The sequence below is a fragment of the Aythya fuligula genome, chromosome 8 (assembly GCF_009819795.1).
Source record: "Aythya fuligula isolate bAytFul2 chromosome 8, bAytFul2.pri, whole genome shotgun sequence".
Classification (NCBI taxonomy): Eukaryota; Metazoa; Chordata; class Aves; order Anseriformes; family Anatidae; genus Aythya; species Aythya fuligula.
Genome location: NC_045566.1, coordinates 23156414 through 23182067, shown reverse-complemented (window position 1 = coordinate 23182067; position 25654 = coordinate 23156414). Strand labels below are relative to the sequence as shown.

Genomic DNA, 25654 nt, shown 5'->3' with positions numbered 1-25654 from the left:
AAACGATAATGCTTTAGCAGGTGAGAGCACTCCTCTTAACCTGTTCCACGAGCAGCAAAACCCAGCCAAGGCTGGCTTCCTACACGCTGGATTTAAAGGAGGCACAGCACCACGCTCCATCAGCCCCTATTCTCCAGAACACCTCCTTTTCCCCTGAGCAACATTTCCCCTTCCTCTCCAGCCTCTTCCCATGCCATGTAAATGCGTCCTTCTCGTATTGCACACCCAATATGATTAATAACATTCCCAGTTTGCTTCCAAGACAGTAGCTATGTCTGTAGGCGCACAGAGACACAGTGGCGAGCAGAAACCCACCACAGGCTCCCAGCAAAGCAGTTGTCGATGGGAGGCATCCTGTACGTGCACAACTGCCTGTCTGTGCCGTGGGCTGAAAGAGAGGATGGGGAAAGAGACCAAATTAACAAACCTCTAAATAACAGGAAGATGCATGCATCTCAAGTCCTACCACAGAACAGGAAGGAAAAAGTACACTTAAAAAAAAAAAAAAAAAAAAAAGTCTAGGGACAGAAGAGTAGAGCCTGAAAAAGAGCAAAACAAGTCAGACCTTTCAAACACAACAGGCTGGCTATCCTTGCCAATTTATCGGCTTTCCTACCTACATGATGGAAGAAAAGACAAGCTTATCTGCTCCACATCCCACAAGCACAGCATGCCTCCTTGGAAGCAGCAACTGCCACAAGCACTACGTACCAAGCCCACCCCTCAGCAGCCAACCACCCAGACAAAGGCAGTGGCTCAATCCCACACCTGCACAGCAGCTCGCAGCTTAAACTCATAATCCCTGAATTAATCAGCCATGCATCCACATCACGACAGTAATTAGCAGCATCGCTCTTGCGTATCGTGCAACTCTCTATGACCAGGCTGAAGCAATGACTGAGGAGCGTGGCAATATCCCAGGACAGTAAGGAGCATCACACTCCTGCCACAAACTCCAAGCTTATTTCTTCCTTTTGCTTATACTGTTACAGAAGTAGCTGCGTCCCTGAAACAACCCCAAAAGCTTTTCCATCCCCCTGCTTTTTTTCCCCGAAGATGAGATAATACACAACTTACTAAAAAGCAATGTTATTATACAGATACTGAACTGCCGAACTAGGATGATGACCTACAGACCAGAGAAGATGGAAATATTCCACGAAGGCAGTAAAATAATTGTTCTCAATTAGCAATAAATACAACGCTTTCTTTTTGCTCACACATGCTTTTAAGACATCACTGCAAAACTGCTTCCCCCTCTGCCCTCTTCGTGTCAGCTGTTGATTAAGTCTGCGTTGGTTGGCAGAAAACCAGAAGGGGGTACTGCAAAAGGAAAGAACATGCACTGTCTAGAGGTCATATATTTCTAAGATTAAGCTATGTTTGAGCTACTTAATAACCTTACAGGCTTTGAGGTGATCAAGTTGCAAAAATGCCCAAAAGTATTTTTATCCTTCCCAACTTGCATTTGCCTTTGAGGCTCCATGTGCTTTCTGAGGACCTGGCTGCACATTCCTCACCTTGCCTCCCGAAATTCCCCTCGCTGTGTGCCCTGCGTTAGCCTGCTTTCCTCGGGAAGCAAGGGAGGCTGAAGCCTTCCTCTTCCCACACTCACTAGTGCTGCTTGGTACGATGCGAATTTCTCGGCACGTTATAAATTAGCAACTCCAGGGTTGCAAACATCTCCCCTGCCCAATGCACAGAGCTGCTGCCCTGAATTGAAGATGAGCACCAAGAGAGTGGCTGAAGTTCTGACGACCTGGTTACTTTACGACCGAACTTACGGGAAACGCGTGCCTCCTCGCAGTCTGGATTTCCGCATCAGTTTGGGGTTAGTTTCTTTACGTAAGCTCCAGTTTTCAAATTATTCAGCAGCTCACTCCTGGAGCTGTCAATCACCTTACAGTTTGGGTGATACAAAATCCATCGTGGTCTATGCTTCTGCGAAAGAGGAGGTAAGCTGGAGAGGCCAAGCTGCTCGCAGCCTACGAGCCCAGCAATCTCACCCAGGAGAGCCCAGGTCCCACTGCCTTCTGGCTGCTGAAAACCAGCACCACTCAGAAGGTGTCACCCCACGAGATGTTTGGTTTCAAGAGGTAGTTTCAAAAGAGAAAGCCTTACCAGCAGTGTTTTCATTACAGGAGATGCAAAACTGCAACAGCTGTTTCTGTTGCTAAAAGGATGAGGCGAGCCAATACACCTAGCAGCACAGAGCAAGCAGATATTTACAATTAATTTCTCTCACAGCTCGACAAAAGGAATCACGGATACTCTGTCAGCACAAGTCCAAGCACGCTTTCCAGACAGCAGCACCGCAGGCATGGGATGTGCGTGTTTGCCCCAAAAAGCTCCTTGAGCACTGCCACCACCACGGCCCTGCTCCAAATGGGGTGGAAGCGTAGCAAAAGAGCACACAACCTCTGCAGTACCAGCCGACATTTAGCAAGGGACTTGGCAGAAGTGAGCACCACCTCCTGCTGAAATCCCCACAGCCAGACAGCAAATCCTCATCGAGTCGAGCCGGGAGAGGCAGCCCGGTTAAATCAAGCTAGCTGTGCTCTTCTGACCAAAATGACCAAGTCAAAAGGCTTACGAGGACAGGGATCAAAATAAATCACCCTTGTGTGAAATCTTTAACCGAGACACTCGTCTCACAAGGCGCCGTGCTCGCTGGAAGAGCCCAGTGCTCACGCAGCATGCTCCTGAGACGAGCTGCCCGGTCTCGATAAAAAGGCTCAGGCAGAGCAAAACTGGGAAAAACTACCGAAGCGACAAGCCTCTCTCACTGCTGAGGAAGAAAGCCTGGTTTTCAGCAACGGATCGAGATTAACAAACCACTGCACCACTTCCTCGGGCCCGAAGCCTGCAGTAAAGCTCCTAGATATAAAGGAGCAGAGACACCCGGCTCGGGGAGCGCGCGCCCATCCAGAACAGCCACGACCCTGCCTCCGAGCAAGGCCACCATCCCAAACAGCAGCAGCCTCTGGCAGGCAGTCAAACCTTTTAGGTCACCGCCAGGTCTAGAGACGGTGCAAACTCTGCTCGACAAGGCTGGGGTGGCTCCACGCACCGCCAGGTTATCCTCATGGACTCGCAGCTTCGCAGAGAGAAGCCTTCCAGAGGAACTGCTGCAGCCCTGCCCTTCCCCTCACTTACTGCTTTCCTACTGCAGCCTGCTTGGGTTTCCTGGAGCAGGACCCCTGGGTTAGCTCCTACAGCTTGCCAGGTGTGGTGGACACCGAGGGCTGGCCGACACAGGGCATTACACGAGCACACTCCCTCCAAAGAGTCAGTGACGTCTAGTTAATTACACACTGAAGTTACACACACAGAAAATCCTCATTTACAACGCTGTTTTGTCATTATATTAAATTTGTTTCTCCTTTTACCCTCCTGGAGGGCACGCAGGCGGTGTAACAAGGGTGCCTGTACGGCCCCAAGCCTATAGGGACACATGAAAAATACAACAAACTCCGTATTAAATACATCAGCACATCGCCTGTGTGCCGAGCACTGGTGGTGAGCAAGCACACAGCCTCTCCAGATTCTATCTGCTCTGATAATATGCTGTAAAACATCCCAAAATGACTTTGAAGACGTACGTTATGTATACAAGGATATACAGCGTGCTCAGCTCGACTTCCCCTTTTCAACCGTTTTCCAAGAAAAACACGACTTAAAAGAATGCTGGGGCTGTACGATGAGTCAGGATACGTGCAAGGAAAAGACAGCTCAGTTTCATTTAATAAACTAAAGCCTCTACTACTGCCTATCAAATCCCAAGCACGCATCTACAGCCATATACATGCAGGAGCAGCTCAGGACTGCTTTGTACTAAAGGAAGTTGAGCCTCACGTATTCACAACACATGGCAGAAGTCCATGTTCTCACTTTCACGCTAACTTCTGCTCTATTTTCAATCATAAAGCAGAGCACAAGCTGCCATTCCAGCCCCCAACGGTGAGGATAAAGAAGAAACTGGTTAATTCATAAATACCCAGGTAATTGTGGCCAAGTCCTCAGGAACCACGCACCTGTGCAAAGGTGGGCAGAAGCTAATAAGCTGTGTAAATATCAGCACTTGGTCCATACTTAACACCGAGCCGGCGTGCTTGGGAGGAACAGGTGGCTGATTTTCCCTCGGTCTGTTAACCCACCTCTCTTCCACGTGCTCAACCTCTTATCTCTAAAGGTGAGTTGCCTTGACGAAGGTGATTAAAACCCTGAGTATCGAGAAGCAGGAATAGGTTTTGATCTCCTCCCCTGAAGAATTCCCAAGCTGTAAAATGTTCAAGCAGCACGGATTATGTACACACATCAATCCTCCCCACTTGCCTCCAAAAACCCAGGTTCAAAATTCCCCAAACTGTAACCTTACGGTAGGAGCAACCCCTTGCAAGGTCCCCGTAACAGGGCTATGGATTATGCACACACCCATAAAAAATACAAACTCTTCTCGATGAAAGCTCTTCTGAATCGATACAAGGTACTGAAAACTAAACCTGAAATCCACTCCAAAGGACCTGTAAGGTTCCAAACAAAAACAAACATCCACCACAGAGCTCCTTCCTCAAGGTAAGAAATAACTCTCTACCTTTTTGGAGCAAAAAGGTATCTGTGTTAATGCCATGCAACTTGCTTGGACAAACTGACAGTTGCTTGATCCAGTTTTTAGGATGAAACATTAAGGGATTTGGAGCTTCCCAAAGGTTTTCTGCTCTTTGTTTTCTGTCATGTCAAAGGAGGGGGGGGGGGGGGGAGAAAAAATTCCTGTCCAGCTACCTCATCCTTTTCTTTTTTTTTTTTTTTGTATGATTCTTAGTGAAACAAGGTTTATGCAACTCCATTATCCATGCATTAGTTCTTCTCTATTAACTCCTGAACCCTTTGTTCACTTTCAAACATTTCGCAGAGGAACAGAAGTCTCAAAGATAATTAAGTTCTGATCACCGGTCCCTATCTGAAAAATGGAGACACTGCAAACTACAAGTGAGGAAGGTAAGGCAGACAAAGCTACAAAACGGTTCCCATTTCAGAAACAATTAATAGCCTAGATTTTAAAGCAACTCCCTGGAGGCTCCCCAGCGTTTGGGGGAATTACCAGAAGTGCTCGCTTTCTTAGGCACCTCCCAACACCACTACTGCCAGGGCTGTTCGGGGCAGGTCCCGGGCTCGATTAACTTCTGATTTGATTCATTACGACCAAGTGCATTCCCTAAAGTTCACCGTCCCCGCTGAGGAAGGAGGCAGGCACTCTGCTAGCAGCAGTGAGCTACAGACCTGAGATCTTAGCTCTGGTCAAGGCACGGAGCTTGTACCTGAGGAAGAGGTGGTGGGTGGCAGAGGTACGTCACGGGTCCTGGCCCTGAGATAAGAACTATGCCATGCCGAAATAACCACTACTGGAGACGCCAGCTGAAAGGGAGACTGTACAAACAAGACTCGAAAAGGGAATGGGTGAGAAACCTGGGAATAAAATTGAGTTTCCAGAGTACTTCCTCAAGGATGAGGGAGCAATTCTGCTCCTAGAAGCCAGCTGTAGGGCAGCCCAAGGAAACCCATCCCAACCAGTCCCCCCCATGCCCCAGCTGTAAGTGAGGCACGTTGCATGCAGCACCGACCTTCGGGTTCACCAACTCCCTGCGGGACGACACTACACGATGTATTCCTGGAAAAACACCACTGCTCTCCTGCTTTACAGCATGTCGGGACACAACAGCAATCCTCTGTTCTGTATTACCTCTTCTGCTGCTGCACGTCCCGAGGATGCAGCTCTATGACCGCTTTCTCCAGGAGCAGTTGCGAGCCTCTCATTTCAGCTGGGCCAGTGCAGCTCTTTGTGGGGCAACGCCACAGACCCGGCCATGGAACGAGCCCAGGCTTAAAACCAAAAATCCTGCCCAAAAGCTGGTTTGTAAGGGACCACCAGGATGGTTTAATTTACAGCCAAGTCACAGAAACACTCAATAGATGGAGAAACCAGGTGGAAGGGAACTCCTTGGGGGTTCTTCTGGAGGGCAGGCAGGGGAGACGAGTATCCTCAAACCGCACCCTAACGCTGGGCTGCTCCTGCAGCCAAGAGAACAGCCTGTCCCACTGCGCCTCTCCTTCCTAAGGGCAGGGAAGAAAAACACTCTTTTCCACGAGATACACTCAGGCAGTGCCGACGATCAGAAGAAAACAGCTTCATGTTCCCTCCAAGTATCCCAAGAGCTGCAAAACAAGAACCTCTGAAGTACTTGGACACGGAGTTTGGTATCAGCCTCATGAAACAAAATAAAAAGTTTTTTGGGGTGGGCTGTTTTGTTTTTGTTTTTTTTTTTTTTTTAAAAAAAGAGCAATGCTTGAGTTCGGTGAGCCAACATGAATTAACTGCTTGGGTCACAGCATGACAGCCTATGAAGTGCAGGAGCAGGGTATCGGTGCCAGACCAAAAACATCACGGCTCCACAATGTAAGACACGGTCCCAGTATAAATTGCTGCCATAGCTTTGCAGATGTTTCTTCGTTTAAACAGGAGTGCCAGCGCAGCTGATTCATCCCCCACCCTCCCATACCGCCCCCTCGAGTTGTGCCAGCCTCGCAGCTTTGGATGGCAGGAGCGAGGCACACACACGTGGGAAACCCAGCCAGGAACTCACCCAGTTGAAAAAGCTGAACTGAACCAAAGCAGTGCCCTGATGTGCTTCACCACACCGCGCTGAGCTGCGTGAGCCCAGCGCCGAGCACCCGCCAGCAGGCGCTGCCCGAATCGACGCCGCTACCCGCGGCAGCAGCCACAGGAACCGCCTCGCTCGGCTGCCTCGACTTTGCTCAGATGTTGACAGCTTCGCCCTGCAACAACAAGCCCCGTGCTAAATGGGGAATGGCCCCCTCGCAGCACGCTGGCTTCATGCTTGGTCGAGTGTCAGCCGTCCTCTTCCTCTCACACAACGTCCCCACGTTAGCTGGGGCACACCGTGTGTGGTTTATCGGAGCCCTTATCATGAGCTGAAGGCGATGCAGATCACATCTGGCAGCGCAGGACCAGGACTGTGAAAGCACAGGCACCGTCAAGACTAAGCAGCTTGCAAGTAACACGTGGAAGAGACGGGAGAAGTCTCAATTTTCCTTTTTTTCCTCTTCCAAACTCGCTTTAAAGCTGCCAACTAGCTTCTCCTTATCGCAGTTAACCTCATACATCAATGACAAGAGAAATTATCTCGAGAATGCTCCTCCTGCTTAAAGATGATCCAGCCAAAGAGCCAGAAAATCAGCCTGCTTGCTACGCAGCCTGAAATCTTCGTGGGTCCTGCACGGGTCCTTCTGGAGGCAACTCCTCCTGCTGCCTCCCTCGTGCCAGCGAGCAGACGTGGGTTAGTTAGGAGCACCAAAAAGGAGCAGGTGAAGCCTGCAGGAGACCACGAGGAAAACCTCATTCTTTGAGACTGGAGCTTCTCCTTACGGTAGCGTGGGGATAACAAATTGAGGAAGTCTTCAGGTTTGCCACGAGGTACTGCTCGCCCTGACAGCCCGCGGGCACAGGAGATCTGTAAAAAAAATGACAATTTCCCACGCCGGCAGCAAACCAGACACGGATCGGCAGCAGCAGCGCTCGAGGAGCCTCCTCTGCTCAGCCAGGCCTAGGTCCCACCCAGCCTTCGGAGTTTATAGGTAAATAACATTTTTCGGGGAGGTCGAGCTGAAATCTCAAGTCTTTTGTGAAGCAAACGAAGCAAATCAGAAGCAATTCGGCTATTCTCTTTCCAGGACGAATTCTTCACTGAGATTCCAGTGGTTTCAGCACATCTTGAGGCACCAAACTGCATTCAATCCATTAAGTATCCTCCCCAAAAGACCAGTGTGTCAGAGGAACAGGAGCAGCACAAAGCACACATGGCATTTCCTGAAGCTCCCAAAAACGGCGCTTTTTCCCTTAAGTTCAACTTAGGCTTTACAGTCTATTTAAACAAACTTGGCGAAAGACAGCAAGAAAAAGGTTGCCACAAATATTCCCAGAGTAAATTTTGCCATGCTTGAGAATCCAGCACCAGTTTTGATGATCTTGCAATGCATTAAACTCCCGAAACGGCCACGCTGCATATCCTATAGGACAACACGAGGACCTTCCCTGTCTGCAACTGGGAATAAATTAAATTATTCATCTACGCACAAGAGTTCGACCCCCTCTGAACCACAAAGTTCCTTTTAAAATAAGTTTGTTGTGTCTTTTTTTTTTTTTAATTGTGAAAAATTCTTCAATGTCTTCCCCTACTGAAATGCTTTCTTACACATTAAACAATTACAGGGGGAACTCATTAGTTCTTGTTAGCGACAGAGCCCAACAGCCCAAATTTGGTTTTACGAGTTGAGGAGGAGAGGAGGAACCAAATGGGACTTTAAAACACGCTTTGAAGCAGGGCTTCTTTGTATATTAGAGCTACAGCTGCAAGCTGTGACATCCTGAAGACCTGGAACTGCAGTGCCCTACAAAAGCACCTTTCCCAGCTACTCCAGTTACCTGAACTCCACTGGAAACTTGGGCATGACTGGTAAAAGTCTCAGCCAGTAACCTCCTTGGGAACGGGAAAAAAATCACGATTTTGGAAGGAAATAAGATCAGTGTAAGATCCTGGCCCAGAAGCGATACTGACTTCACAGATCACTTGTCAGAAGAGGCGCAGAACTAGATGGAGGCGACTCCAACAGGTTATATCCACTTTCAAGCAACCCCAAACTACTCGGGAGTAGTTTAGAAGTTGAACCAAAAACATTAACAACAACCTTATCCTCTTCTTGTGCTGCCCAGGAGAGATGAGGTGGTTTTATTTATTTAAAGTTCAGACATTTAAACATCAGAAGTTGCTGCTAGAAGGTGCAGGTTGTTCCCATTCACACAAAACCCAAACCTCACTAGGAGAGACATTTCCTCACGGAATTACAGAAAAGGAGGGACTTCTCAAGTGCCTTCGCTTATCGGGTGTCTGTCATCCACCACCGCTGGAAGGCAGAACAGGCAGACACGGCCGACGGGACGGAGGAAGCAGCAGGGGAGGAGCGCTGCAGCTCAGCTCGGCTGCCCACAAAACCCAGGGGAGCGGCCAGCCCCAAGCACCCCGAGCTGCCAAAAAACACCCAGCAGAACCCCCTAGAGACGCCGTCCTGCTGGGACAGGGAGGGGAGAAGCCACGTTCCCCCGCGGGGCAGGAGCTGAGCGGGTGCTCGCCAAGGGCACGTGGCTGCTCGGCTCCACGGAGCGCACCCACAGCAGCCCTACACACACATCAGCGGGGCACGCCGGGGCTGTCTGGCAGCTCCACATCACGCCGCGGTTCTTAACATCTTTCTTTCATCAAAGCAGTCCCGCTTGGGGGAGAGGGAAAGGAGGAGTGGAGAACATCAGATGAATTTTGGTGTAGCTAGAAGCAGCTAAAGGAAAAGGTGAAGGAACCCAGCGGCTGGAATGGGATGAGTTAGAAGCCGTCCTATATCCTTTAGGACCACCAACTGCAGAAACCCATTAGTAAGCTGCGAGAACAAACTCATTTTTATTACCTTTAGTAGTTATTTAATACCTCTCCCCACTAAGCCCACTCTCAGCTCAAGTTACCTTCAAGCACCCAACGTCAGCTCTAAGTTAGTAACTGAGTGAAAAGACAGCTCGCCCGAGCCTGTGCTCCTGGGGCACTCCCACTAACCCTGCTGAAAACCCCAAATATCCACATGCTGATGATAAAGAGGGACAGGAGAGGGTTTACACGTGCCCCTGTACTTAAATTATCTGGATTATGTGCTTTAGGCCTAGACTCAACAACATGCACCTTGCTAGCTCTGTACCCAAGTTTTTTTTTAACAGGAAAAGCACGGAAAATTATTCCTGCCATCACTACGATGTCAAGAGGACAAATTCAGCCACCTGCAGCAGCTCTGGGGCAGTACTACGGATGCCAGGAGCCACGAGAAGTTTGGATTCCAGGCCAAGGTATGTAAATTTGGGGGATGGTTACGCTGAAAGGAGAAGCATGCCCACAGCACGGACAGGCACACCAGCGTCGGGTCTAATCCAGCCACCAGTTATGGGGGAACCTCAGAGCATCACTTACCCTCCGTGTGTTGGATTCGGGTGGCACACGTGTGCCTGACTGACCTAGGATCATAAACGTGCCACTCAAACACACCTTAAACACACCATAAGCTCAAAAGCAGCCATCGCTTTCTAACCTAGCATGCTCCCAAGCAAGAGGGTAACTCCTAAACCAAGAACACATAAAAAGCTTTTCATCTAAAAGCGTAAATCGAACATTTGCCTCAGCAAAAGTGTTGGCTTCAGCGGTTCTTCCTCCATCCTTCCTCTCCTTTCTTTCCCCATCCCCTTGTTCCCAGCCCTCCCACTGAGCCCATTCAGCTGTTCGCACAGTCCCACGGGCAGCCAGATCGGGTGCCTGATACAGATTAAAAATAATCCCGGAAAAACACAAAGCGCGAGGAGGAGGAGGAGGAAAGGTGGAAGGATTCGAGTTCCTCCAATAGCTGCAAGATGGAAATGCAGAAAATCGTCGCTCCGCCGCGTCGGGGGAATGCCACAAGCCTGCAGCGGGGCTCGGTCCCTTACAGCCACCAGCAAAACGCTCGTGCTGAGGGTGAACTCCTGGAGAAGGTGCAGGTGAAGCAGCCTTGGGAAGGCAAGCCCTGCTCTCCTCCAGGCAGCTGACACAGCACTCTCCTGAAAGGGGAGGCCAGCACTAGCTAGAACAATGAGCATCTCTCTCCCACATGCGTTTTTTCATCAGAGGCCCCAAATTCCAGCCCAGCTGGTCCCAAGTTCCCTAGACCTGGTGTTTACCCAGCACTCCCATGTGTCCTGCGGTCGGGCAGACAGCCGCTCTGCCCCACGACTCCTTCCAGGCGAGGAGAGCCCCCTTCTCGCCGTGCTGCCATTTGGAAAACCTTCATTCAGAACATCTTCACCTCTGCTAGGCTGGAGGCACACAACTCCAGGAGCTCCTTCGGGGTGAGTAAGCTCCTGTATTTCATTTCACAATTTGACAACCCAGCAACTTCACACGTATACAAGTTTTACACCCCCCCCACAATCAGTGTTAACTTACAAGGGGGCAATTTGTGTCGGCGCTGACCCCCTGCCCCACCAGAGGTGCACCGAAAGAACCTCAGGACCACGAAAACCAGTTGCTTTCTCTAGGTGCCAGCACTCACCTTACCCAGAGCCTGATACCCGCTGAAGCAGCAGCCCCAACTCCTGCAGCTCCACTACCCGGGTGCCCCACACAGGCTGCCAGGCTCCTCTATAACGGAGCCGCTGGGCACCAACACTAAAAAATGGCACTTAAAGCCAGTCTCTGTCAGAGAAGTGCAACCCACCCACTGGTTTACGAAAACAGGGATTCACAGCGTCTCACGACCAGCCCCGAAGCGATCACCATATACTCCCAGGAGCGTTATTGATCTACGACAAACGAGCTGGTTTTGGCAGCTGCTCGGTCTGGAGTTGGCGCACACAATTTGGTAACCACAAGGATAGCAGCAGATTATCTGCTGAATGTTTCTCTTCCAGAAGGAAGCCTATGAAATGACGACGCACAAACCCCATTCAGGGCTTAACCCTGCCCTGGAGTCCGCGCACAACTCCCACTGACGGGAGCCACCAGCACCGGGGACAGAAACAATTCAGTGACACAAACTCCTCAGGCCGAACAGAGCCGTCATACAGAAACAGCTGCATCTGCCCATGTGTTGGTCCTGGTCGTGTGGCAAACCCAGACTCCATCCATATGTAGGGTACCAGAGCGCAGTAACCCTGGCCACCGGCCAGCTGCCTTGCCCTCCGCCCGGGAAGGTTACGGAGCGAGGCCTGGACGCTGCTCCCAGGCACACCGAGGTGACTGAGACCAGCCAAAATACCAAAGGGAAATCATACCCGACTGATCCAACTCACCACTGTGATGCAAAGACTGGCTGTGTGGCTAAGGAGAGAGCAGGGGTGTTGGAGGTGGTGTGGCAAAGGCCTCGTAGCCCCCCAGAGGAGCCTTCGAACCAAAGTGCTGAGATAAGGGCTGGGCAGCAAGGTGGATACGCACTGGGCAGCAGATTAGGAGGCTCACCAGATGAACACTGGGCTCCGAGGACTGTGATCAGCAGCACAGCCTTCACCTGGCTGCTAACAGCATCCCTCGGCACCGACACGGGGCCAGCCGTGGATGTTTTGCGATGGATTGGGACTGGAACACGCTCACCAAAAGTTTGGGGAGCCAGGAAAAGCTTGCCACACACTTGTGGGCAGGGCTGCTACTCAGGGGAACTTTGACAAGCCAGGAAACGGGCTGACAAGCACCTCAGGAAGTTCAGCTAAGGCTAAGCAGAGTCCTGCATCTGGGATGGGATAACTCCCTGCAGCGCCACAGGCTGACTGCAGAGCGTCTCTGCCGAAAAACAACTGGAGAAACAACAGAGTGCCCAAGAGCCAGCAGGCACCCTCGCAGCAAAGGCAGCCAATATCCCCCCGTGCTGCACCAGCGGGGTGAAGGGATGGGTCCTGCCCCGCTGCTCAGCGCTGGGAAGGCCACCTGGAGGGCTGGGACACACGGGAGGCAGCGGGGTGGGCAGTGCTGGACGTGCAGAGGCAGGCTGGCCCAGCGGGGATGTCACTGCTGTCACAGCCAGGAGCGGGGGGCGCAGGGCTGGCAGGGCAGGGCTCTGCTCAGAGGTGCACAGGGAGAGGATGAGGGACGAGGGACGCCAGCTGCAACACCAGGAAGTTTTCCCTGGTGGCTGGGCGCTGTTATCTGCCCTGAGTGCGGCCGAACACTTTGGGCAGGGCCCAGGGGAAGGATGCCATCCCTGCACCGTGGTCCTCCGGGATGCCACCACGGGGCGGGCAGGCCCCGAGCATCCTCCAGGCCAGCCTGCAGCAGCAGCAGGTGGCCCAGGGGCCTGCAGAGATCCCTGCCCACCACAGACCTGGCCGTGCAGAGCACCAGGGATGATATCCCACCCGAGAGTGGTGCTGTGACATTAAACAGCCGTGAATCCCCCCAGCTCCCCTCGCCCTGCCGCTCTCAGCATCCCCCATCCACCACCACAAGGCACCGCACACCAGCCTCAGACCCTCCAAGAAACAAAGCCGGGATGGCCCAGAGACACATCTCATCCCTCCACGGCACCAAGAAGCAGGAAAAAAAAAAAAAAAAAAAAAAAAAAAGTATGGCTGTGCCAAAAGGAGCAAAAAAACCCAGAGCACAAAGTGAGGGCAGGCCGAGAAAGCTGAAAAGTAGTGGCAGCCAGGCAGGGCGGCTCGGCCACCCCGGCTGTGTCGTCTCCCTCGCTCACTTTGCTCTGGTTTTACCCAACTCCGAAGGACGTGGGGTGTCTGGGGATGAGGGGGGACCCCAAAAAGCATCTCCCCAAAAGCAGCTCCTGGGGGGGGGGGGGCGAGAAGTTGCGGCGCACACTTTCTGCGAAGGGAAAATGGCTGAGCGCAGAGCTCCCCGCCAGACCACCCTGGGTGTTTATCTTCCCTAAAATAAAATAAAATCAAATCCACCCGCCGGGGCCCTGTTGCCTCTCCTCTGTGTTGCCGTGAGTTAAAACAAAGGGCAATCAGGAGGGGGGGGGGGAGAGTAATGGGAGAGCGGGCAGGGAGGGGAGAGAGACAGGGGGAAGGGAAGGGAAGGGAAGGGAAGGGAAGGGAAGGGAAGGGAAGGGAAGGGAAGGGAAGGGAAGGGAAGGGAAGGGAAGGGAAGGGAAGGGAAGGGAAGGGAAGGGAAGGGAAGGGAAGGGAAGGGAAGGGAAGGGAAGGGAAGGGAAGGGAAGGGAAGGGAAGGGAAGGGAAGGGAAGGGGGGCAGCCCTCCAGCAGCCTGCCCATCTTTGTGCTCGCCTCCCCCCGCGCCCCGACCCCCCGCAGCCCGCCCCCATCCCCGGCCGTGCCCCCGCAGCTCCCCCCCGGGCCCCCCACGCGTGTCCCGGCCCCGCAGGAGCCGCGGGAGGGCGGCGGGGGCCGCTCACCTCCGACCCGGTACATGTTGGCGGCCATGGCCGGCTGCGGGCCGCCGCCGCCTCCAGGTGCCGGAGCCGCTGGAAAATGGAGGCTGGGGCGGGCGGGGGAGGGGAGCGCGGAGTTAAAGGGGCCGCGCCGCCGGGGGAGGGAGGGAGGGAGAGGAGGAGAGAGGAGGGAGGAGGCACCGGGACGGACGGAGGGAGGGACGGAGGGAAGAGGGAGGGCAGGGGCACGGCGGCGGGGAGAGGGAGGGGAAGGGGAAGGACGGCAGGGAGGGAGGGAGGGGAGAGGCCTGCGGGAGGATGGAGGGGGAGGGCGGAGCGTGGGGGCACACACACAGAGACACCACACACACACACAGACAAACACACACACAGACACACAGACACACACACACACACACACACACACACAGACAAACACACACACACACACACACACACACAAACACACACACACACGCAGCCCGCCTTGCATGCACACAGCCCGCCTCACACACACACACACACACACACACACACATATATACACACACACAGCCTGCCCGGCGTCACATGGCCCGCCTCACGCGGGCACACGCACACCCAGCCCGCCTCACACGCACACAGACCACCTGTGCGCACACCCAGCCCTCACACGGGCACACATATACCACTTGTGAGCACAGCCAGTCCCCTTCACACACACACATACATCACCTGTGTGTACACTCAGCCCTCACACACACACAATCTGTGTGCACACCCAGCCCTCACACGGGCACATATACCATCTGTGCACATCCAGCCCTCACACACACACATATACCACCTGTGTGCACACCCAGCCCTCCTCACACACATGTATAGCACCTGAGCTCACACTCAGCCCTCACACACACGTATAACATCTGTGTGCACACCCAGCCCTCACATGGGCACTCGTATACCACTTGTGAGCACAGCCAGTCCCCTTCACACACGCACATATATCATCTGCGTGCACACCGAGCCCTCACACACACACATATACCACTTGTGCGCACACCCAGCCCTCACACACACACACACACAACCTGGGCTCACACTCAGCCCTCACACGGGCACAACCTGTGCGCACACCCAGCCCTCCTCACACACACACACATCTGTGCGCACACCCAGCCCTCACACATGCACACACACAACCTGTGCTCACACCCAGCCCTCCTCACACGCACATATACCACCTGTGTGCATACCCAGCCCTCACACACACACATATAGCATCTGTGTGCACAACCAGCCCTTACACACACACACACACTGCCTGTGCTCGCACCCAGCCCTCACACGCACAAGTATACCATCTGTGTGCACACCCGGCCCTCACACAGGCACATATATCACTTGTGCTTACACCCAGCCCTCTTCAAACACATGTATATCACCTGTGCTCAAAACAGCCCTCACACACAAACACACCGCCTGTGCTCACACACAGTCCTCATGCACACACCCACCACCGGTGCTCACACCCAGCCAAAACCACCAGGCCTTTCACTCCCCGTGAGGGTGACGAGGCTGATGTCCCACATGCCAGGCCCAGGCCAGGCAGCGAGCCCTGACCCAGGGCTGTGGAAGCGCCTGGTGCTGAGCACGGTCCCAGCCCCAGGCCCTACCGTGGTCAGGCAGGGCCCACGGGTGGCACAGTCATATTCAACATAGCACCCAGAGGTGCCAAAATCTCCATCAGGCCCCACATCCCAGTAGGCCATGCCTCCACCTTCCTGGTATTGCAAGGAGTGAGCCAGGAAAGCCCAGCTGGCAGTGAAAATCCAAAAACATTCAGTTCATGGAGGGTACCACCACGATATTCCCTCCTTTCTGAGCTGTGCCCACGGAGCCGCTGCGGACACCACCATCCGTGCTGCATGCAGGGACCGGCTGCTGCCGCCACTGCTCCGCCGAGCGGAAAATAATTCAGTAGGACACAGAAAAATTATCCAGAATAAATATTTACAAATCGCATCATGGGGCACTTGGTGGTTGCGCACCAAGAAGTGGCCAGTCATGTGGTGTTGACTGCTCTTGCCAGACGCTAAATGGGTTTTTAAACGATAGCAACAAAAACATGTCAGGACTTCCCTGCTGCTCCTCTTCCACGTTGAGCAATGGCTGTGGTCACCGCCGGGGCCTTGTGCAACGGCAGGAGGGCAGCTGGCTCCAGCAGATGCAGCCGGGGAAGGAGTGGGATCGTCAAAGCCCAGTCTCCCTCCACCAAAGCCCGGTCCTGGGGGTGTCACCAGCTCTCCCCATGGCAAACACAGTCCTTCCAGAAAGCCCTCGGTGTGTTTTGATGGGGCATTTCTTGTATTCGATGCCTTTCATGCGGCACCGAGGGAGCACATCCACAGGGAAAGGCTGAGACCTGCGAAAAGAAGATGCCGGCGCTTCCAGAGCCCGGTCGGAGGCCGCCTGGCCCAAATCAGCTCATCCCAGCAAACGTGGGCGAGGGCAGATTTCTGTGCCTATTGCATGCGAGCGGGCACACCCTGACCCTGACCCATCCTCGCTACACCCAGTTCCATTCCCCTCTTGCTCATCACCCCGCTCTGCTGCTCCCTGCTCCCAGCACAGCCCTCCCGCTGCTCGGCGGCAGCAGGGCCGTTCCTGCTGAGCTCCCTGAGGGACCAGGACCAAAAGGTCAGCCCTTCAAACTCCCTTTGCACCTATCTTCCCTTGCAGAAGACACGAGAGATGTCCTGCTCCCTGGTGTTGGGGGGCTGGTCCTCTGCTTTCCTGAAGGGGAGAGGGCGGCAGGGCTGCAAAAACCAGGAGAGGACAGTGCTGTTGGGAGAGGATGTGCTGCTCCACCAGCTCTGCTGGGCAGCTGGAGGTACAATGCAAGAAAAAAAACAACACGACTGTTGTTCAAAATTGGATTTCCTGTAGCTAAGACGCCTTGGGACAGTGAGACCTGCTGTCCGGGAGGAGCTGAGGGCATTCCCAGCCTGCTCATGCACAGGAGGTGATGCCTGGGAAGGCTGCTCTGACCATCTTTTCTCTCTCCTCTTCCTTACAGCAGTGGTGAGAAGTTGAACAAAGCACACCGTGGTCCTGCTCACAGGTCCCTGTACAACACACTGCAGCACCTCACTGCTCCGTCTCCCACGTGGCTCCAGAAGAGGACCCAGAGCCCAGTTCCCCCCATCTCCCACCCCACACTCAGGACAGAGGGGAAACGGCCACGAGGGGAGCTCAACACCTTGCCTTAAGGGACCAGCTGCTGGCAGCAGCCTCCAAGAGCATTTCCTACCAGAGACAACTGCCCCAGAACAGCCCCTGCCGAGAGATGACTCACGGGACGGGTATGTGCTTTCATGTCCAGTTTTATTAGTGTTGCATTAGTACCATAAAATAGTTGACGAGGTCGAGCACGTTGCAGTTTGTTCCAAAAAAAAAAAAAAAAAAAAAAAAAAAGAAGGCTATTTACACTTAATGTCTTCATAAAAAAAAAAAAAAATAGAACCCAAACAATACAACGATGAAACAGATGGACAACTCAGGAACCTACACAGTGGTAACGTCCCCCTGTGCGCTGCGGTCCGGATGAGGCTTGTGGCACGCAGCAGAGCACAGGGCTTCCCCGTGGCATCTCCAGCGGGGCAGGTGATGCTCTCTGGCCAAGGTGCAAAGCAGCAGCTGACTGCTGTGGCCAAGAGCAGAGCTCTTCCTTAAGGAAACCAGTCACCTGCTGCTTTCCAAGTTGGCCTGTCCCCTTCTCCTGCCTGTCCCATGGCCGCTGACTGTCCCTGCAGGAGGGTTTCCCCTGACAGCCCTGCTGAAGAGGCTCCAGAAATCCTCTGGGAGATGTTGCTGCTCAGTTCTGGCCTTCTCCCTACCTACTTGGCAAGCCCAGAGGGAGTGTCACACCAAAACGAGTCACCACACAGCGATCCACCAGACTGAGACCAGAGGAACGGGGACCTTGCATCCAACCTAGCTCCAGGGAAGCACCAGGCCCCCAGCCCGGTGCTGCTGCACAGCAGGACTGCCCTCACCCCAGGATCCCCCAGCACATCCAGCAGCAGCAGGCCATCAGCTCTGCTTCCTCTCACCAGGATTTTCTTAAAATTTGAGGTACCAGGTGCAATGCCCTAAGCCCTGGCTCTCCGCTGTTCCTTCCAGCACCAGTTCCTGGTGAGAAATGACCAGGCAGAGCCATCTGGGGCAAGCTGCAGCTGAATTCCTACTACCCCTAAGCAGGACGAGGCCTTTGCTGTCATCTCAGGTGAGCAGGGGTCAGCGTGGTGCTCGGCCAAGCTGGATGACTGCACACCAACAGGCACAGCTCCTCCAGCCCCAGGAAGCCTCCAGCCTCCCACCCCTGCCCGCCCTGCAGGATAAAGCAGCAAGCAAGTGCTAATAACACAGCGAAACACGGCCACGGGGACGGGGGCTCTCCCCAGGCTCATGTGTAATTAAGAGGGACTCCGCAGCTCCCGCTGAGATGTGAAGGGTAAGGAATGAAGTGAGCAATGACTGCAGCGCTGAGCTACACAAGCCACCCAAGACCCCTGCAACATCGCTAGTGCAGCAGGACAGCCAGCAGCCGACCGGCCCGGGCAGGGCCAGGGACAAGCCTTAGTCTCCAAAAAAAAAAACGAAAGCAGAGGAGCAGGAAGCACAAGGTGCAACACGCCGCCACAAAACCCTTCCTTCTGTCCTCTGCTCTCCAGCACTGATAAACTAGGTCAGCCTCGCGCAGCACAGCGACAGCAGCGAGCCTCTTCTTGAGGCCTCACCTCTGAGCAAGGAGGAGCCCTGCTCCCACCAGCAACTGGGAAGGACACCAGCTGTGTCGAGCCCAATCTCACCCGGGCTGGTGAGGTAACACCGGGGTGTTTCTTCCTTTAAATTGCACCTCTCCCCAAACCCCTCGAGCTGAACACGGGGCTACGCCGCCTCCTGCCCCCAGCCATCTGTCTGCACCCAGCAGCTCACACGCAGCCACCTCTCCCCCCACCACGCTCCCAGCCCCGGTGCTCACCCCAAATCCTGCTGGGAGAGCAGGAGCTCGCCTGGAGGGAGACCTGAGAGCTGCCAGACCCCCAGGGCACAAACCCCGCGGGGACGCAAGCCCTCGGGCGCGCAGAGCTTCCCAGGGAGTTTGGTTGTACAGAGGTGGCACAAAATGCAAACCAAGGTGAAACGCAACGAGCGCAAGCACTCCTCACACACACACACACACAGAGCAGCACGGGGCAACACACATTTACAGGCAGGACCACGGAAACCCCGCGCTAGCTACCCTCTGGTTCTGTACAGCAGGTCGAAACGCGGGGAGGAGCACGGCCACGCTCCCCCCTCGCTCCCCAGTAAACAAAGTTATTGCAGGCGGTCAGTCTGTCCGTCCCGTCCCGTCTAATTTCCTCGAAAAACCTTTTTTTTTTTTTTTTTTTTTTCCCGATGCAACAGCCTCAATAAAATTAAAAAAAAAAAAAAAAGAAGGGAAAAGCGATGTGCTTATACGCCTTATACGCCATCTCCCACGCTGCTGCTGCTAGGCAACGCTACTCAATCCTACAGCATCAGCTCAGGGCAGCCACGAACCGGTGGACACACGCCGCCGTTTGCACCGGAGCTGAGCTCCTGGCACAGGCAGACGGAGGTAGAGCTGCCCAAGGGGAGGAGGAGGAGGACAGCAAGAGGGCGAGACGGCCTGCCCAGCACCACACAGCATCCTCCTCCCGCGGGGGGCTCGAAGGGAATGCCCTGTCCCCGGCCAGGCAGGGTGCACTTGTGCTGGGAAAGGATTTTGTGAAATCAAACTCGGCGAAGCAGCCCCGCGACAGGCACCAGAGGCAGCAGGGATCACGCCCTCGCCTGGTGACCCCTTGCTCCCCGTCAGCAGCAGCCCCAACAGAGCACACCGCCAGCACCCTGCTCCAAGCCACACGGGCAGGAGCCACCGAGCAGGACAAAGCAAAATCTCCAGACCTTCAGAAACCAAGGGTAAGGAGGAAAAAAAAAAAAAGAAAAAAAAAAAAAAGAAAAAGACAAAAAAAAAAAAAAGACCAGTGGATGCTGGGAAAGGTTCAGAAGCATCACTGCTCTCTGGAAATGCTTTTGGAGCCAGACCTGCTCACAAGGCGGGGACCCAAAGGACCCCACCAAAGCTTCAGTCCCTCACCCCGAAAGGCCAGAGGCATCTGCTTTTCCACACAGCAGGCACACGCTGCTCCCTCAGCCCCATCTACCTGCTTCCAGTCCCTCCTGCGAACACCTCGGGAAGCCCAGAGAGCAAAAAGCCACATCCATAGCACCAGGGCTGCCCAGAGCTGCTGCCTGCCACAGCTTGCGGGAGCATCCCCTTGTCCTTGCGAGATGCACACAGTGAACACAAACACGGCCAGAGCCAGGCCAAAACGAGTCCCGGGCACGAGACACCACAAGCCTCACTCCTCCAGCTCCCCCAAGGACACCTTGCTGCCCTGAAGGGACAACGAACCTGGCTGCCTTCATCCTCCCCCGTGTCCCAGCTGCAGCTTGGGACTGAATCTCGTGGCAAAGCCTCAGCCCGCAGGCAGCGCCCTGCAGGGACAAACATCCTGCTGGGAAGGGAAGGGACGCAGCCCATGGGGAAATAAATGCCCCTGCGAAGGGATATCCAGAAAGCAGACGGTAAGGGCAGCTTCCTGCAGGAGGCCACCTGCCCGCAGCACCCCTTGCGGAGAAATCCTGGGTGTTAGGCTGGGCAGGGCGACCATACACCCAGGCGAAGCCAGCAGCTGGCTCCGGGGAGCACAGCGCAGTGGGAGCAGGACAAAGGCAGAGCGGATAAAGCAGCCCAGGCGGCCTCACGCGTGCAGTCTGACAGATGGACGGGAAGGCAGCTGGACGTGCAGAGCTGAGCCGGCCCTGACTCCAGCCACGACAGTGATGCATCACTTCACAGACAACGGCTCACCTTCTGGGTTTGGGGTGGGGTTTTTTTTTGGCAATTGGATTTTTCACACCCCGCACCCCACACCCCCTGCCTCTTATTTTTTATTTATTTTTCTTTTTTTAGAAAGCGTTAAAAAAAATCTGCGGCTATTAAAAAAATCCTTTCCCTTTAGAGGCTGGGCGAGGTTTTATTGACAGGTAAATAACCGGTGTGAGTATGTAAATAGCAGCGACCCCACTGGCGCGGCGTCCCTCCGCAGCGCAGCCAGCGGCGGGGACGTGGTGACTGGCTCGGTTTGGTCGTCGTCACTGACCTGGGACACTGGAGTTCCCCTGCACCTCGTGTTTCCCTAATTCCTGTTCCTGCCCAACCCTCCTCAAGTGTCACCTCAGCACAAGCACCTGCCTGTCCTCGTGGCGGACTCGGTGCACCGAAGGGCGAGCTCCTCTCTAGATCTCCCTAGCCATGCGGTTTGTTTCCCAAACCAGACCGCTGAGCTCCCTCCAGCCTCGCTGATCTCTCGTCCTTTGGCAGCAGGAAGAAAGACTGGCCCTTGGTTTTTGCTAGCAATATGGAGGGAGGGGGCCAAATGCATCGTAACGTGCGTGCTCTTCTGCAAATCTGTTCCAGCTGATCCGCGGCTCCCCAGCCCGCGGCGCACACCAATGAGGTCTCAGGTTAATAAGCAGTGCAGTAATTCAGCTATCTGCTTGGAAGTGGTAGGTGTTCTCGGGCAGGTTGCCTGCTCCTGCCAACTCCCCCACAGCTTTGTTGTCAGCACATCTATATTTAAGACTGTTTTGTTGTGTTGTTTTTTTGTTTTTTTGCCTTTGTTTAAAGGGGTTTCCTTCCCTTGTAGTAAACTTAAGAGTTAATAGAAAAAAGTAATTCAAAAGTAATCCAAGCACATCTGTAATTAATTCTGCAGGAGAGGGCAGAGCGACGCGAGTCAGAGTTGGCACGCAGTTCCTGGCTCCTGGTGTGCAGTCCCTGGGACGGACAGAAGGTCCCTCCGCCGAGCGGGGCTAGAAGTTAGATTTGGAGTGTCCAAATATGCAGATGGGAAAGTGCTTGACGTGAGAGGACCACTGTGCTGCCAGCTGAAAGAACTTGACGTCGTTCCACTCTACCCCATCGATCAGGACTGCAGGGGAGGGTTAAAAAGGAGAAGAAAAAAAAAAGAAGGTGAGTTAAAAAATAGCAAGTGGAAGTGGTCAGCCAGAAACGGCTTTGCTAGAAATCTCCCTGCAGTCAGCAGAGGGAAGCCTGGCCACGTTCTGCGCTCAGGGTACGAGCTGCTCTGCCCAGCCACCCTCCTGCTGTCTCTGTAAGTGGCTGCAGGCACGAGGGAAAAAGGCTCGAGTGCAGACCAGCTTCAGGGAGAACAGCTCAGGCTGCCCCAGACCACTGATTTCAGCTTCACCTGATCTGATCCCTCCAGTTTCCTAAACACTCTCCGCTTTCTTTTTCTGAGCAAATGTGCTCTCATAGAGATGGAAACAAGTCTCTCCTCATTGCACTTTTAATGGAGATCTGTTTCCTGAAGAGGTGACGCATGTTCTGCGACCACCCCTTACGCTCACCCCTCTCACAGGGATCGGGCCAGAATTAAGGAAGGTGACCTAAAAGCAAATCTCTCTGCAGTTATCAGTGAATTATTGGGGATTATTAACTGGACAGGGTACAGACACGGGATGCACAGCTCTGCTGACAGGCACTTTAGAGCATCTGCAGGCAAACCTATCACTGTGGTGTGCCTTTGTGCCAGACTCCTGCCTAGAGGAGCAGGCACTCACGGCCCTCCACCATTCCTTCCCAGATGTGCACAAAGAGCCCTGAATGACAGGGAGGGGAGATGGAACCTGGCCCAGTCTTTGTCCTCATCCAGGGCACTGATTCAGAGGAGTTCCTAGGAGAGGGAGGATTTTCCCACATCCCAGACCTATTAAGCAATCCCCCACGCGGGCCACATGCAAGTGCTTCCCCAGGAAGGCCCCCATTACGTTGGCTCCAGGGCACAGGGCAGGAGACCAGCTCAGCTCTTTGTCTGCAGGAAGACATTAGCAGCTGAGCCTCACCCCGGAGCCTGAGGGGATGCAAGCCACACTTACCCCGCAGCATGTTCTGCTGATGTTTCGCTGTGCAAATCAACCTGCTGATTCCTTCAATACACTGGCTCTTTGACTCGACCTCCTTGTCTTTTGTTTTCTTGGGCAAGAACATCACTGGAAGAAAATCAAAGCGGCACAATGTGAATCTCTGCCACTCACAGGAGATGTACCACCACTCCTTTGGGTTTTTGCATTTAAACGTTGTTCACGTCTCAAAATTCTAACCTTGATTTTAATTTTAACCCATTTGGCAGGTGACATTGCACCATCGCCTGTACACACGAAGACTTCAGGCCTGGCTGTCTCTCCAAGAAGCATTCCCAGCTCACAGCCAGGCCCCGCAGGGATGCTTCAGGGGGACTCCTGCTGCTCTGCAGGGACGCTGGGCTAACAGCAGCATGTGCAGCAGTCCCCAGCCAGGGATCTGCCGGGCGGCCGCACCACCTAGGGGGAGTCCCACACACTGCAGGTGGCTCCCAGGCGCAGCGCCGCGCTCCAGCCAAATCGGGCACGCACCCAGGCCCTGCAGCCAGCCCAGCGATGAGCTCTGCTTGTGTCTCAGGATTGCTTCTCCCCTACAGACACGCCACTTTGGAGGGATGTGGCTGGGGGTGAGAGCTCTGGTCCCAGCAGTGCCTCGGCTATGATGGCCCTGGGCAGCCTGGCTGCGGTTACGTGCCCATGTCCTGCAGCCACGGGTCTGGGAGGCTCTGCAAACCTCCTCTCAGAGCCCCCAAAACTCTGCTTCCACCAGGATTGACTCCCAGGCTCCTGGGCAGGAAGATGTTGCACCAGACAGCTACTGGCAGTCAGATGCAAGTGCAGAACTGCCTCGCTGCTTCCCTGTAAGTGCTCCTCTGCAGAGCTGTTCACCATTCCTAATGGTTCACGTTACCAAGGCCAGATGTAGATACAGAATTACTGACACTACCTAAACCGCATTTTTTTGGTAAGAGAAACAAACTCAAAGCCATGAGCTTAATCAACATCAGGCTTTGTTTGCACTGAGAACTTCTCTTTTACATCTCCTTGTCCCACAAAGCACTCAGTGCAGGAGCACCAGAGCTTGCATTGCTGCAAACCTGCTGGGAGTGACACTACCTGCCCCAAAGACGAGCACAGCTAGCAAGGATTTGGCAGGTCTGGCTGTGACAGCCGTACTCTAACACCCCAAACCCGTACCAGTGGGTTGACAAAGAACACAGGGAAGCTGTCCAGAGCAGCGCATCTCCTGGCTTTCTGCACAGCCACCCCCAAATGACCTTTCTGCACCCCCACCTTTGTTCTTCTGGGCTTTGCCACCTTAGCTGCTCAGCTGGAGGTGTGAAGACATCCCCTTCTTACAGCACAACGAGGAGCCACCCCTTCAAACCATCACCTTACACAACCACCTCTCGTCTACAGACAGACGAGGGATTTGGGGGCTAAAAATATGAGTAAGTCACTGCAAGGAGGGACTGACAAGTCAGCCTCAGAGTGGCAGAACAAGGAGAGCAGCATTGCATTCCTGGCCTCTGGCAGCAGCAAACGCGTGCAGCCTACCTTTCTTGTTCTTCTCTTTTGTCACGACAGTCATGGACATGGTCGGAGTGGTGGCAATCTCACCGCTGGCAGGTAACCTGCTGACCTGGAGGGACCGGAAAGTGCATTTCAGTGTGTTTTTGGTAGTGGAGGGGTCCTTCTTCTCCGGGTCTCTCTTTCTGTCCACGGGTGGAGCTGCAATCCAGTAATCCACCTGCAGGCCCATCAGCTCAGCACCAAGGCTCTGGCTAGAAAACAAGACAAGATGATCACTTCTGTGCGGCAGGCAGCAAAGTTCTCCCCATCTGTGTTTTTTCAGAGTGGCTGCTGCTCTTGAGCAGAGAGTGAGAGGACAGGCACCTGTCCTAATGCCCCACCAGGTCACGCAGGAGCCCTGATCTCCCAGGTCCCTGCCCCAGAGCTGGTGCAGGGCAATCGGCTGCACAGCCCTGCTGCAGGCTGGGGAATTCCTGTGCTAGGAAAAGGCTCTGCACGTCCTGCCATGTTTGCTAAACAACGGCAGATTTCAGGACACAACGTGCTATCCAAGACTCCCGCGCACTGTGTGGTAACAGACATGTGTCACCAAAACACGCTGCCTGCCTTTCTTGAGCCAGAAAAGGGAAGATGAGCAACCTGGGAAATTCCACCGCCCTCCCTGCCCGCCCCTTGCCTCTGCATCAGGGGTTCCCACGCAGTGGGCCTGCAGCTGACCTACAGCCCCTGCTTCTTCCCACACAACGACACGGTGTTGAATAATATGCAAGCACTCGACAAAATCTTATCTACCAGTCTGCTGGCTAATTACATTTAACTGTGTGCCCTGCTTGAGAAATGGCAATTGTTAAAAAAAAAAAAATATGAATCTGTGCTCTTGAATAAAATAAGCATCCGTCTACATCCCCTCTGTAATAAGCAGCTCTCATGTAAAACAAGGACGGACCATTGTTACAGTCCTCTCTGCAAATCATTTCCTTTTCTTTGTCGTTTACTCATCTGAAGCCAGACAGCAAAGCAGAGTTTATCTTGGATCACCAAAACCAGGGTTTGATTTCTCAGGACAACTTCCAAACTGAGATTATTATTTTTTTAATAAAAAAAAAGTTGCAGTTTCTCCGAGTC

The 25654-nt window shown here is 53.8% G+C and overlaps 2 protein-coding genes across 10 annotated transcripts in view; both read right to left on the bottom strand.

Annotated features, from left to right (window-relative positions):
- Positions 1-14105, bottom strand: part of MTA1 (metastasis associated 1) — a 79525-nt gene extending 65420 nt beyond the window's left edge. For all 3 annotated transcript variants that reach the window (XM_032191946.1, XM_032191947.1, XM_032191948.1), the window contains exon 1: positions 14000-14105. In XM_032191946.1, coding sequence (XP_032047837.1) covers positions 14000-14027 — 28 coding nt within the window. In that variant the 5' untranslated portion in view covers positions 14028-14105. The remainder of the gene's footprint in view (positions 1-13999) is intronic.
- A 7615-nt stretch (positions 14106-21720) lies between these two features.
- PACS2 (phosphofurin acidic cluster sorting protein 2) overlaps positions 21721-25654 on the bottom strand; it is a 64754-nt gene continuing 60820 nt past the window's right edge. For all 7 annotated transcript variants that reach the window (XM_032192043.1, XM_032192048.1, XM_032192044.1 and 4 more), the window contains 3 exons: positions 24554-24780; positions 23012-23125; positions 21721-22044 (listed from right to left, as the gene is read on the bottom strand). In XM_032192043.1, coding sequence (XP_032047934.1) covers positions 21926-22044; positions 23012-23125; positions 24554-24780 — 460 coding nt within the window. In that variant the 3' untranslated portion in view covers positions 21721-21925. The remainder of the gene's footprint in view (positions 22045-23011; positions 23126-24553; positions 24781-25654) is intronic.